The following is a 13267-nucleotide window of genomic DNA, read 5'->3' as shown; positions in this document are numbered from 1 at the left end:
TATGTTTCTTAAATTGACTAGGGTGACCTTATCAAGGATACCATATATGACATTCATATTGGACTGCAAAATCACAAATGTTAGTTTGTTTGTAGCCTACCGCTAGGCGACCACTCAAATGCAAATATTAAGTTTGCATTCAGCTTACATCCAGTTGTAATAGAGTGAGTGCAGTCTTATTTTTCTGAATGCCCACGGTAGGCTGAATCATACATGGGATGATATTGCAGTAAACTAGAAGACAGGCTTTGTGCTGTGCATACTAAGTAATTTTCACTATGTTCAATTTGAATCGAAATTATCGTTAGAATGACACATATATGGTGAAAAAATGCCGGTTTTAATCGGACTGCTTGTTGTACCTGTCTGTATTTGACTCGAGGTACACCGTAGGGATGACATTGAACGGTGCAAGCAAGCTACGTACGTGGGAGCTGAAGTTTTGCGTCCTCCTTTATAGTTCTACAGTATGCCTCCTGCCCTGGATGGTATGGGGACGGTTTGTGGAATTTCTATTATTTTACACCCTCAAACTATAAATCAAAGAAAGGTGGGAAGAAGCAGAAACCTAATGTTCTCCAATTTCATATTATTCATCACTTTGCTGGATGCACAGGCGACAAGAGAGATGAGATGGCCCCCAAAAAGTTGACTTTTATATTATCCTTCAGAAAGTAAACTATTTGTACTTACTTATTTTGTAGGCAGCAGGTAGCCTAGTGGTTAGAGTGTTGGGCCAGTAACTGAAAGGTTCCTAGAGCGAATCCCCGAGCTGACAGGGTAAAAATCTGTCCTTCTGCTCCTGAACAAGGCTGACAAGCCTTTGACAGCTTGTTCCAAGGCCCTCATTGTAAATAAGAATGTGTTCTTAACTGACTTGCCTAGTAAAATAAATAAATAGTTATTTTGTAGCATGTGCTAATTGAAATGTATTAAACTGAATAAAGTACACTTTTATGGAGGTTATTTAGCCTACTTGGGTAAATATATGTATTGTAGGCCTACAGTTTGGGGGACTTTATTGGATAATTTTGAACTAGACCTATTTTCTGCCTTTAATCTATTACTTGTGTCTTTAATCTATTACTAGTGTCTTTAATCTATTACTAGTGTTTTTAAGCTATTACTAGTGTCTTTAATCTATTACTTGTGTCTTTAATCTATTACTAGTGTCTTTAATCTATTACTAGTGTATTTAATCTATTACTAGTGTCTTTAATCTATTATTAGTGTCTTTAATCTATTACTAGTGTCTTTAATCTATTACTAGTGTCTTTAATCTATTACTAGTGTCTTTAAGCTATTACTAGTGTCTTTAAGCTATCACTCGTGTCTTTAATCTATTACTAGTGTTTTTAAGCTATTACTAGTGCCTTTAATCTATTACTAGTGTCTTTAATCTATTACTAGTGTCTTTAAGCTATTACTAGTGTCTTTAAGCTATTACTCGTGTCTTTAATCTATTACTAGTGTTTTTAAGCTATTCCTAGTGTCTTTAATCTATTATTAGTGTCTAGTGACTGCATTTGGTTCTGGGTGTTGAGATGAATCACTTACAGCCAGGGTTGGGGAGTAACTGATTACATGTCCTGCTAGTGATTGAGTAATAATCAATTAACCAGATTATTTATCTTTTTTTACTGTAACTGTAACTAATCAGTTCGGTTAAAAGCTAAAATATTGTAATAAGATGACAGATACTTTTGATAAACTATATGATTACCTCTTGGATTACTTTTAAATTCAGAAAGGATATTTGCAGAAAAATAATACTTTATGACACCTTTCTGTTTTCTCAATGACATTCAATTTAACATTGAAAAAAGTTAAAAGTTTAAGTTTGTTCCACCTTAGCAAATCTGACCACAAGTCAGACACCGTTAGGAAGACACTCCAAATGCATTTGATGGATCCTTTTTGTCTTCTTCTAATGCCTCTTAAGGGGAAAGTAATCCAAAAGTAACTGAAAGTACTCAGATTATGTTACTAAATTTGGGTAATAGTCTAATAAAGAGCATGAGCTGGCGCACACCCAGAAAAAAATATTTAGTGTAGAGGTGCTGACTAACGGTGAATAAACTGTAAGCTATAAAAACAAAGAGAGACGCACACTCCATATGTATAACCTCCCATTCATTTATTGGGTAGAAAAAAAAACACCAACGTTTCGGCATCATGTGCCTTCTTTGGGTAAACCAAAAGGTAAATTGAGGACAATTTTGGACTAGCAACTGTAATGGATTGCATTAAGAAAGTAACCTACCCAACCCTGTTTACAGATGTAGGATCTTAATTTGATTACTCTTTTGTTGCTGAGAATTTTCCTGCATGGCAGGAAATGCAAAATTGTAACGTATTCAGGGTTTAAAAAGGCTTCTAATGTTTGTAATTTCCACTTTAAAATGTCAGACTTGATTTGCCCTGATGAAAAATGTATCAAACCCTACAAAAAAAAATCCATTATATATAATCCACATAAGAATTCACATTTCCTGTTGCTGCCGGATTATTTTCATGCTGTAGCAAACTGGCTCAAATTAAGATCCTACATCTGTACCATGCACTTAGCATGTATTTACACATTGTGCCGTCAATGTGCCTCACAACTTTCCCCTGACCTACTGCAAAAAAATTAATGAACAAGAAAAAAAGGAAGAATCTTACTGAAAGTATTATTTTCTATCCTCATATTTTATGTTATCCTCAAACAAGAATGAGTACTATACAATAATTAAGCATTTCAGAGAATGTATTTAGCTTGCCTGATTAGTCAGCCAGTTTCCAAGGTATCAACTTCCTTATGGTTATATGAAAGTAGTCTATACTCTTTCGAAGAATTCGGCAAGTTCACAATCGGAAAGAGGATCTTTTGACAATCTCTCCACCCAACACAAGTAGAGCGTTACCATGATGTGTTGTCTCAAACCATATGTGTTTGCTTTTCTCCCATATAGGTTGGGCTCCTGTTGAGGGTGGTCAGAGATAGATTCACACCACTAGGTGTAGTACCGAGAAGAGTGGCCAAGTTCCAATACACGGACTGGTGTATCTAGGTAGGGTGGTCCAGCCCAGGCTCCAGGCTATGTCTCCCTGGCTGTGGGAGAGCTATTCCATGCTGAGTTGAAAGGGACCTGCTTGGCTGGGGAATACGGGAACAGACATGGGGCTGGGACAGTCCAACAAGGCTCCTGTCACCGATGACACAGAGGAGAGTGAGTAATGACCAATGACTGTATATGAATGGACAAAGCCATCGATCACGTGACACCATTCATTCCTATGTGAAGACTCAATATCACATTGAAGCCAAATGAAGCCGGTTAAGATGGGGTCTCATGAGACATAACACGCTCATTTTGAGCTATTCCGGGATGTGACTTTGAAGGCTACCTCAGTGCTGCTCCTACTCATTGAGTAACTAAATTATCCTTATAACTTCTTCTATGTGCGATTTTAAAATAATCTGTTCAAGAAGGACATACACTGAGTGTACAAACATTCCATGACATGGATTGGCCAGGTGAATCCAGGTCAAAGCAATGATCCCTTATTGATGTCACTCAATCCAAAATTAAATCTAGAATCGGCTTCCTATATCGCAACAAAGCATCCTTCACTCATGCTACCAAACATACCCTCGTAAAACTGACCATCCTACCGATCCTCGACTTTATAGATGACATCATCTATAAAATAGCCTCCAACACTCTACTCAACAAATTGGATGCAGTCTATCACAGTGCCATCCGTTTTGTCAAAGCCCCATACACTACCTACCACTGCGACCTGTACGCTCTCGTTGGTTGGCCCTCGCTTCATACTTGTTGCCAAACCCACTGGCTACAGGTTATCTACAAGTCTCTGCTAGGTAAAGCCCCGCCTTATCTCAGCTTACTGGTCACCATAGCAGCACCCATATCTCCCTCACTAGCTTTAAGCACCAGCTGTCAGAGCAGCTCACAGATCACTGCACCTGTACATAGCCCATCTGTAAACAGTCCATCTATCTACCTCATCCCCATACTGTATTTATTTATTTATCTTGCTCCTTTGCACCCCAGTATCTCTACTTGCACATTCATCTTCTGCACATCTACCATTCCAGTGTTTAATTGCTATATTGTAATTACTTTGCCACCATGGCCTATTTATTGCCTTAACTCCCTTATCTTACCTCATTTGCACTCACTGTATATCTTACCTCATTTGCACTCACTGTATATAGACTTTTGTTTTATTTTTTTCAGCTGTATTATTGACTGTATGTTTTGTTTATTCCATGTGTAACTCTGTGTTGTTGTATGTGTAGAATTGCTATGCTTTATCTTGGCCAGGTCGCAGTTGCAAATGAGAACTTGTTCTCAACTAGCCTATCTGGTTAAATAAAAATAAAACGTGTTAAATCCACTTCAATCAGTGTAGATGAAGGGGAGGAGACAGGTTAAAGAAGTATTTTTAAGCCTTGAGACAGTTGAGACATGGATTGTGTATGTGTGCCATTCAAAGGGTGAATGGGCAAGACAAAATATTTAAGTGTCTTTGAGCGGGGGGTATGGTAATAGGTGCCAGACGCACCAGTTTCCCGTTTGAATCAAGAGTGGTCCACCACCCAAAAGACATCCAGCCAACTTAACACAACTGTGGGAAGCATTGGAGGCAACATGGGCCAGTATCCCTGTGGAACGCTGTCGGCACCTTGTAGAGTCCATGCCCTTACGAATTGAGGATGTTCTGAGGGTTAAAGGGGGTGCAACTTAATGTTTTGTACATTCAGTGTACACCTGGTGTATTAGAACCATGAATGTCTTCAAAACATTTTTTCATTTACATGAAGAGTCACCACGAAGACTGCAATTTTTCCATTTACTATGCAGTACCGCAGTCACCTTTGAACTTCCATGGCTTCAATGAGAGGGGTCAGTCGTTCTCCCTTGGTAATGACCCAGGCCAACCTGTTATAAAGTGGGCAATGGGGATTATTTGAAATTCATCCTGTTTGATCTGTCTTTGCCTGTATAAGCTTCTCTGAGTGTATTCCAGTAGCCTCTATACCAAAAATGAATATGACAGATTGAACAAACGGATGAAGAAGATAAATAAACAGAAATGTAAGCATTGGTAAATCCACAGTTACTAACATTATTTCTCAAAGACTTAAACGTTAGCTATGTGTTTCTGAACAATGTAATGGTACAGGTGTAGGATCTAAATTTGATCACCCTGTTGCATTATAACTTTCCTGTAATGCAGGAAATTTAAAGCTTGTAGTGTATTTGAGTTTTAAAAAGGTTTCTGAAGTTTGTAATTTCCAATTTGAAATTTCAGACTTGATTTTCCCTTTCAAAAACATTATCAACCCCTACAAAAATGTCCATAAATTATACTACAGGTATGCAGACATTGTGTCATAGAGATCCTATAGTATAATTCCTATAATATAGTGTTCTACATGTAAATATATGCAATCCTTTGGGCTTACACACTGAGTACAAATATTAGGAAAACCTACCTAATATTGAGTTGCACCCATTTTGTTTTCAGACAGCCTCAATTAGTCAGGGCATGGACTATACAAGGTGTTGAAAATGTTTCACAGGGATGTTGACCCATTTTGACTCCAATGCTTCCCACAGTTGTGTCAAGTTGGATGGATGTCCTTTGGGTGGTGGACCATTCTTGATACACATGGGAAACTGTTGAGTGTGAAAAACCCAGCAGAGTTGCAGTTCTTGACACAAACTGGTGCACCTGGCACCTACTACCATACCCCAATCAAAGGCACTTAAATCTTTTGTCTTGCCCATTCATCCTTTGAATGGCAAACATGCATCCATGTCTCAAATATGTCAAGGCTTAAATGTTTTTATTTAAGATGTTTCCTCCCTTTCATCTACACTGATTGAAGAGGATTTAACAAGTGACATCAATAAGGCATCATTGCTTTCACCTGGATTCAACTGTCATGGAAAGAACAGGTGTTCTTAATGTTTTGTATACTCAGTGTATACTAGCTACTGTAAGTGGAATTCAACATCTTTGAATATCCTCTAGATGAATTTAATTCACTGTGGCTAAACCCAAATGAGTCTTCAGAGTTCGAGTACATTAGCTATTCAAGGTCTCTCACTGGGTCCCTCTTTAATTAAAGCCATTATGTTTTTCTCTATATTTGACATAATAAAGTGTATGTCATCTGAGGGTGTTTTGTGATGATGTACGGTTTCTACAGCTAACCTTCTTCACTCCCTAGATTACACTTACTGTCACAGTATAGACTAGAGATTCATCAATGGACTAACAAGTTCTGTAATGTTCATCTCTATCATATTAATGAAGGTGACAGAGCATAAGCATAGGATTCTTTATTGCACAGGATGAGGACAGGATCTTGGTAATGGCTGGAGTGGAATCAGTGGAATGGTATCAAACACATGGTTTCTATGTGTTTGATACCATTCCCTTCGCTCTGTTCCAGCCATTATTATGAGCCGTCCTCCCCTCAGCAGCCTCCACTGATTTATTGGTAGGTCAGCTTTGACAGACAGACAGACAGACAGACAGACAGACAGACAGACAGACAGACAGACAGACAGACTATACTATACTATTTCTAGCTCTACAATTGAATATTTTCTAGAACGTACACTTTGGACATGGTTTGCTGTGACTCGAGCCACATAGTTAGTTATCTTATGCCGTTTCCAGAGTAATGGTCATACATTTATTTCAACGTTTTCTTTCCTGTTATTTGAGCTTCTGCCATCGATCGACCTGTTAGAAAGGACAAGTTACCCATTATGAACAAAGACAGAGACAGAGAGACTGAGAGACAGATTTAGTACATCAAAAGGACTGAGTGCTTTATGAGACTATTAAGAATGGGAACGAAGTGTTCCTGTTTACAGCAAACACACATTCAGTTAGTGATCACAACAATAAAGAAGTAAATTACTGTACGTGATTATTTATTGACTAATGCTGGGGTAATCTTAAAAACATCACTCGACAGTAGAGATGTGGTAATAATGGTCGAATATAACGGCAGCTGTCTGGGACTGATGATGTTGCTGTTGATGATGTCATGTAATACCTGGGACATTGATTGGTGGATTCAATGTGACATTGATTGTTGGATTTGAAAAAGTATTACTCAGGTTGGCTATTGTCCCTGGAACCAAAATCATGTCATGTGTATTACGTATTACAGGTAGGACATTACTTTGTCCTGTTAACCATCATGCTAAAGCTGTGCCCTGTCCTCCCTCCCTCCCCACCCTAGCTGTCTGTTTGTCCTCCCTGTCTGTCTGTCTGATTGTCCTCCCTGTCTGTCTGTCTGTCTGTCTGTCCTGTCTGCTTGTCCTCCCTGTCTGTCTGTCTGTTTGTCATGTCTGTTTGTCCTCCCTGTCTGTCTGTCTGTCTGTCCCCTGGACATGCCCGTTTGGTGATCATGCTTTATTCACGCTCCGGCTGACTGGGACCCATGGGTTCTGTTTCAGTCGCCACAGCAACCACATGCCTTCCTCAAACATGGCTGCTCGGCAGCGTACGTGAGGCTCCGCTATAGCCTCACGTACATCAGAGAGAGAGAGGGTGAGTGAGGGAGAGAGAGAGAAAGAGACAGACAGACAGACAGACAGACAGACAGACAGACAGACAGACAGACAGACAGACAGACAGCGATATAGACAGAGAGACAGAGTAACTAACTGACACTGCAGCCTCTTTGCACCTAACATGACTGCTCTGCTGTCTCCTCCTAGTCAGACCACAGCTGTCCTACCCTAAGCCCCCATCACATCCAGTTAGGCTCAGAGCCTGAAGCCAGGGATATTATGATATATCCACTCCAGAGAGGAAGCCCCATGTGCTTCTTTAATAGCAGGGCTGGTAAACAGTGAAGCACAACTAGCGGAGAGGGGAAGTGCCACTGATACATGACTAACAGAACATATAATTAACTGTCACATCCAATCCATCTGCTCCGACGGGATGTGGGGTGTTGCTGCTCGGTGGGGGGGTACACCGGCCAGGTCACATGAAGGGGGACAGAGAGTGAGAGAGTGGGCGGCAGCTGCACGGCACCCAGGGAGACGGTGGAAAGAGAGAGGGATAACCTTCTGTCCCTGTTACCATGGCTGTGAAAATAGGCCACAACTGTCTCCAATTGGAGAGTGTGTAAATTTAAGGCTCAGAGCAGGAAAGTGCTGAAAGTCAACTTTTTATTTTATTTTGTTCAGTGGAAAACATGCAACGTCTTTACATTTTTTTGTAAAAGCGTGTTGTCTTCTTCTGGGCTATAATGTAAACTGCCTCTAGTTTCTCTCCCCAAGTTCATTTTATATCAAGGGGGCAGTCTGTCTGCACCTGATTGTGGCATTATTATAATGAGCTGAATGAAACAGCTGACTTCCTGTTTAGAACCTTTTACATATTAGTCTATAAGGCTACCTCATGGGCTTTTAAAAAGGACACTGACTGTAAATAATTTTTAATGTCATTTCATTGGCATTTGATATTCTCATACCTACTTTATTCATTATTCAGAAACAAGACAGTGATTTAATGTGATGCTGTTTCCTGATATGGAAATGAGCAGATGCTCCTCTTTTTCCACAGTTCATTTCGATCACTTCCAAATCTTAAGGGCTATCGGGAAAGGAAGTTTCGGGAAGGTAAGTCTATTTTAGTAAATTGCTGAGTCAAGGAGCAGCTACCTACTAAGTGACCTTCTTATCATTCAAACACACACACACACCATTTAGTTTCAGGACAGAATTTAGCCCTAGCATCTCAGATAAGTCTAATTAAAGGGCATGGTTGATGTTCAGTAATTGGATTTGATCAGAGCTCTCTTGATGAACTGTGCCAGTGGTCTAGACCAGTGGTTCCAAACCAGAGGTACTAGGACACCTGGGGGTAGGTGAGAAGACTCATGAGACCATTGGCTGACTGGTAAAATGCACGAGGGGGTACTTCAGGGGTACTCTGGACAGAGCAAAATTCAGTTGGTGTTACAGTAACCGAAAAAGGTTGCGAACCACTGGTCTAATCACTCACTTAGATCACTTTAAACACTTCCTTATTGTCTTGAAAATACATGTACAGTAAACCACCAGCACAAATTATTAGAGCAATTCATCTGTATCAGTCCTGGTGAATGGTTAGTCTGTTGCAGGCTGTATTGAAGCTGCTATTATGGTTGGCTAAATGGCTATTATTATGTAACTAGATATCTACACATTAAATCATCTTTTTTTTGTCTTGACAAGGGGAACCTAGGTTTCCATCCAGTTGGCGACAGATTTTAACGTAAATATTCAAAAATGTCCACAAAAACAACATGCAATTTTCCCATCAGAGGTGTGTTCCATCAAATTGACTTGTTGCGGATAAAAGGCTGTGAGTGATGACGTAGTGCACATAGAAAGTACTTTTGCGGTTAAATTCCCTTGTACCAAATTAAAAAATACAAGTTAATTGGGTTTCCATCACAATTTCAACTCTACAGATGGTTTGTCACAAAAATGTCCACACTCTGAACTTAGCACGTGGGCTCTAGCCAACAGCTTGCAGAAACGGTAGGCTAGCCTACATTAGATTATTATGGATAAGTGCAAGATTGTTTTTATTCATTAAACGGTAACCAAGCAGCCGATCATCATGTCACCAGACCCTCAATATTTATTGTCACCTTGCACATTCACCAGCCTGTGAAGTTCATCATAATTTAATTAATCTGTAGCCTAATAAACTACGTGGTTTTCCGAGTCGTAGTGGGAGGACCACACAACATATCATCACATGACTCCAAGTTCACTTAGATATGATGGTTATTATATCAATATTTACGAATAAAAGTATTCCACCGCCATTTATCGATTAATTCATTTTACAAACACAAAAAGGTCCCAGCATGTCGAACGAACAAATTGTCTATCGACAATTATGAATTTGTACCGACATTTCATGTTGTGACTGTTTTCACGTGTCAGGTAATTCTGGCGAATAGTTACAGTTGCAATAGAACAGTTGTTTTCAACTTTCACCGTCTGTGGATGCGCTTTCTTACAGATTGAGTTTACATATAAGTAAAACAACACGGCAATGGTCAGTAAGAAACACATTCAGTATACTCAGTTGATAGCATGATGAACGCTCCGCTATTGTCTGTTCTCTCTAGGTGTGCATTGTGCAGAAAAAGGACACAAAGAAAATGTACGCCATGAAGTACATGAACAAACTGAAGTGTGTGGAACGGAACGAGGTCCGCAATGTCTTCAAGGAGATGCAGATCATGCGGAACCTCGAGCATCCCTTCCTTGTCAACTTCTGGTAAGTCTGTCTCTGTGTGTGTGTGTGTGTGTGTGTGTGTGTGTGTGTGTGTGTGTGTGTGTGTGTGTGTGTGTGTGTGCGTGCGTGCGTGCGTGCGTGCGTGCGTGCGTGCGTGTGTGTGTGTGAAAGAAAACAGGTATTGTCAGGAACAAGTGTTGTGAGGATATTGTGGTAAATAATCTGTAGCGAGTGGACTCTTACCTTGAAAATGGCAGAAGCTTGAATGCGCTCGCCAATCTCACATCTGTGTTTGCCCAGCCAAGACTTTGACGTATAGAACGAGGAGGACACACAATAGAATGAAGTAGAACAAAACCTCAGACTATCTCTATTTGTCTTTGAAAATCCTGTGGGTAGTGCCTTGTGTAGGCTTATTGAAGTACATTGTAAAGGTATATGGACGTTAGTCATCAAAAAACATCTTGTCTTTACGTTGGTTGATCTCTCACTATGAATCACCATGAATCACTATTAAACATTCACTGCACATTTATGACCAGTTGAATGTTTTAACAGCTCCATTCCTTCCACACATTTATGACCAGTTGAATGTTTTAACAGCTCCATTCCTTCCACACATTTATGACCAGTTGAATGTTTTAACAGCTCCATTCCTTCCACACATTTATGACCAGTTGAATGTTTTAACAGCTCCATTCCTTCCACACATTTATGACCAGTTGAATGTTTTAACAGCTCCATTCCTTCCACACATTTGCCTTGTATAGAGATAGGCTCATAAAACCAGTGAGTATCGACCCCTAAAAAGGAGCTGATGACACTCGATACAGCTCTTATCACCTTGGAGAAGTTAGCGTCTAAAAGGAAAGGCACTGACTTGAGACCAGCCACTAAACTAGCTGTGTGTGGACTCGGATGAGAGAAGAGGCTAGTGGAGTGGAGGACTGAGGGACTGACAAGTGTGGCTAAAGAAGAAGATTAACTGCCATGCTTCCTGTAGTCCAGTTTGGGATTCAACCATTCAATGGCTCGAATGGCTGCTAATCTCATTTTTTTTTAATTGTTCCTCCCTTAGTTTCCCAAGCTGAGGTAATTACTTCAGATGACTCTGATATTTTGGACTCTTCCTGTTGTAAAAACATAGATGCGGTTATTTGGGATTTTGCTGTTAACAGTAATGTGAAATAGTTTAGACTAGTTCCTAATTTGACATTGAAGAACTCCAGGTATTTTATGCCCCTCTCTTTCTCTCTCTCTCTCTCTCTCTCTCTCTCTCTCTCTCTCTCTCTCTCTCTCTCTCTCTCTCTCTCTCTCTCTCTCTCTCTCTCTCTCTCTCTCTCTCTCTCTCTCTCTCTCTCTCTCTCTCTCTCTCTCTCTCTCTATCCTCTGTCTGGAAATCTCTTCATTATTGCAGGCAGCATCGGCAGCTGGCAGGGACTTACTATCTATGACTGAATCTTTTAATTACTATTTGAAGGATAATAAGCAGAAACGTTCAGCGGTGGGGCCCGTAGTAGAAGAATGGAGCCGTCTGACAAACAAACGATGCTTGCTGTGTGGGACAACAAATCCAATAAAAAAACAGGCAGGAAGAAGGTCATGCTTTTGGCAGGGTCTTTAAACGCTTGGAGCGAGCTGGTGGAAGATGTCCCTGTAAGATGTGCTTAGGTCAACTCAGCTGCCCAGTTGGTCAAGTTATGATTGTCCTGAGTGAAGAGCTCAAGGTCATGTCATAGTGTGGGAGATTACCTGCTGCACTCGCAGAGCAATCAGGCGACACGACAGCCAGCCTCCCCCTCTCCTCCTTTCCCCCTCTCCTCCTGTCCTGCCCCCCTCCCTGCAGTCACTGCAGTTGTGACTGGCTCTCAGATGAGGTGTTTGTATATGCCGGCCACTCAGCATAGCAACAACAAAGACTCGTCTCCTGAATGGCAGAGCAATTAGAAATCTATGAATGTGCCATCTGGTGTGTGCGTGCATGAAAAAGTAGTTCTGTAGCCGTGTCTACTCTCTGTCTGCTGTCCTGTCTGTAGTCCTGTCTGTGGTACAGTAGTCCTGTCTATAGTCATGTAGTCATGTCTACTCTGTCTATAGTCCTGTAATCTTGTCTGTAGTTCTGTAGCCCTGTCTGTAGTCCTGTCTACTCTATGTCTCTAGTCCTCTAGTCCTGTAGTCCTGTCTGTAGTCCTGTAGTCCTGTCTAGTCTCTGTCTGTAATAATGTAGTCCTGTATGTAGTCCTGTATGTAGTCATGTCTGTAGTCCTGTAATCCTGTGTGTAGTCCAGTAGTCATGTCTGTAGTCCTGTAGTCCTGGCTGTAGTCCTTTAGCCCTGTAGTCCTGAGTACTCTCTGTCTGTAGTCCTATAGTCATGTCTGTAGTCCTGTCTTTAGTCCAGTAGTCATGTGTACTCTCTGTCTGTAGTCCTATAGTCTGGTCTGTAGTCCTGTGGTTCTGTCTATAGTCATGAAGCCCTGTAGTCCTGTCTACTCTCTGTCTGTAGTCTTGTAGTCATGTCTGTAGTCCTGTCTACTCTCTATCTGTAGTCCTGTCTGTAGTCCCGTAGTCATGTCTACTCTCTGTCTGTAGTCCTGTAGTCCTGTCTACTCTCTGTCTGTAGTCATGTAGTCATGTAGTCCTGTCTACTCTCTATCTGTAGTCCTGTCTGTAGTCCCGTAGTCATGTCTACTCTCTGTCTGTAGTCATGTAGTCATGTAGTCCTGTCTACTCTCTATCTGTAGTCCTGTCTGTAGTCCCGTAGTCATGTCTACTCTCTGTCTGTAGTCGTGTAGTCATGTAGTCCTGTCTACTCTCTATCTGTAGTCATGTCTGTAGTCCCGTAGTCATGTCTACTCTCTGTCTGTAGTCATGTAGTCCTGTCTACTCTCTATCTGTAGTCACATCTGTAGTCATGTCTGTAGTCCAGGCTGTAGTCCAGTAGTCATGTCTGTAGTCCCGTAGTCCTGTCTACTCTCT

At 40.8% G+C, this 13267-nt stretch overlaps 1 protein-coding gene across 2 annotated transcripts in view; it reads left to right on the top strand.

Moving 5' to 3' along the window:
* Positions 1-13267, top strand: part of LOC139537766 (serine/threonine-protein kinase 32A-like) — a 70969-nt gene that overhangs the window by 659 nt on the left and 57043 nt on the right. The window contains exons 1-4 of one of the 2 annotated variants that reach the window (XM_071339518.1): positions 121-499; positions 2955-3212; positions 8617-8672; positions 10181-10332. In XM_071339518.1, the coding sequence (XP_071195619.1) occupies positions 3161-3212; positions 8617-8672; positions 10181-10332 (260 nt within the window). In that variant the 5' untranslated portion in view covers positions 121-499; positions 2955-3160. Of the gene's footprint in view, positions 1-120; positions 500-2954; positions 3213-8616; positions 8673-10180; positions 10333-13267 lie in introns of those variants that run through there. The other variant, XM_071339517.1, reaches the window with a different exon arrangement.

This window comes from Salvelinus alpinus, chromosome 13 (genome assembly GCF_045679555.1).
Source record: "Salvelinus alpinus chromosome 13, SLU_Salpinus.1, whole genome shotgun sequence".
NCBI classification, from domain to species: Eukaryota; Metazoa; Chordata; class Actinopteri; order Salmoniformes; family Salmonidae; genus Salvelinus; species Salvelinus alpinus.
This window is presented reverse-complemented; position numbering and strand designations above follow the sequence as displayed.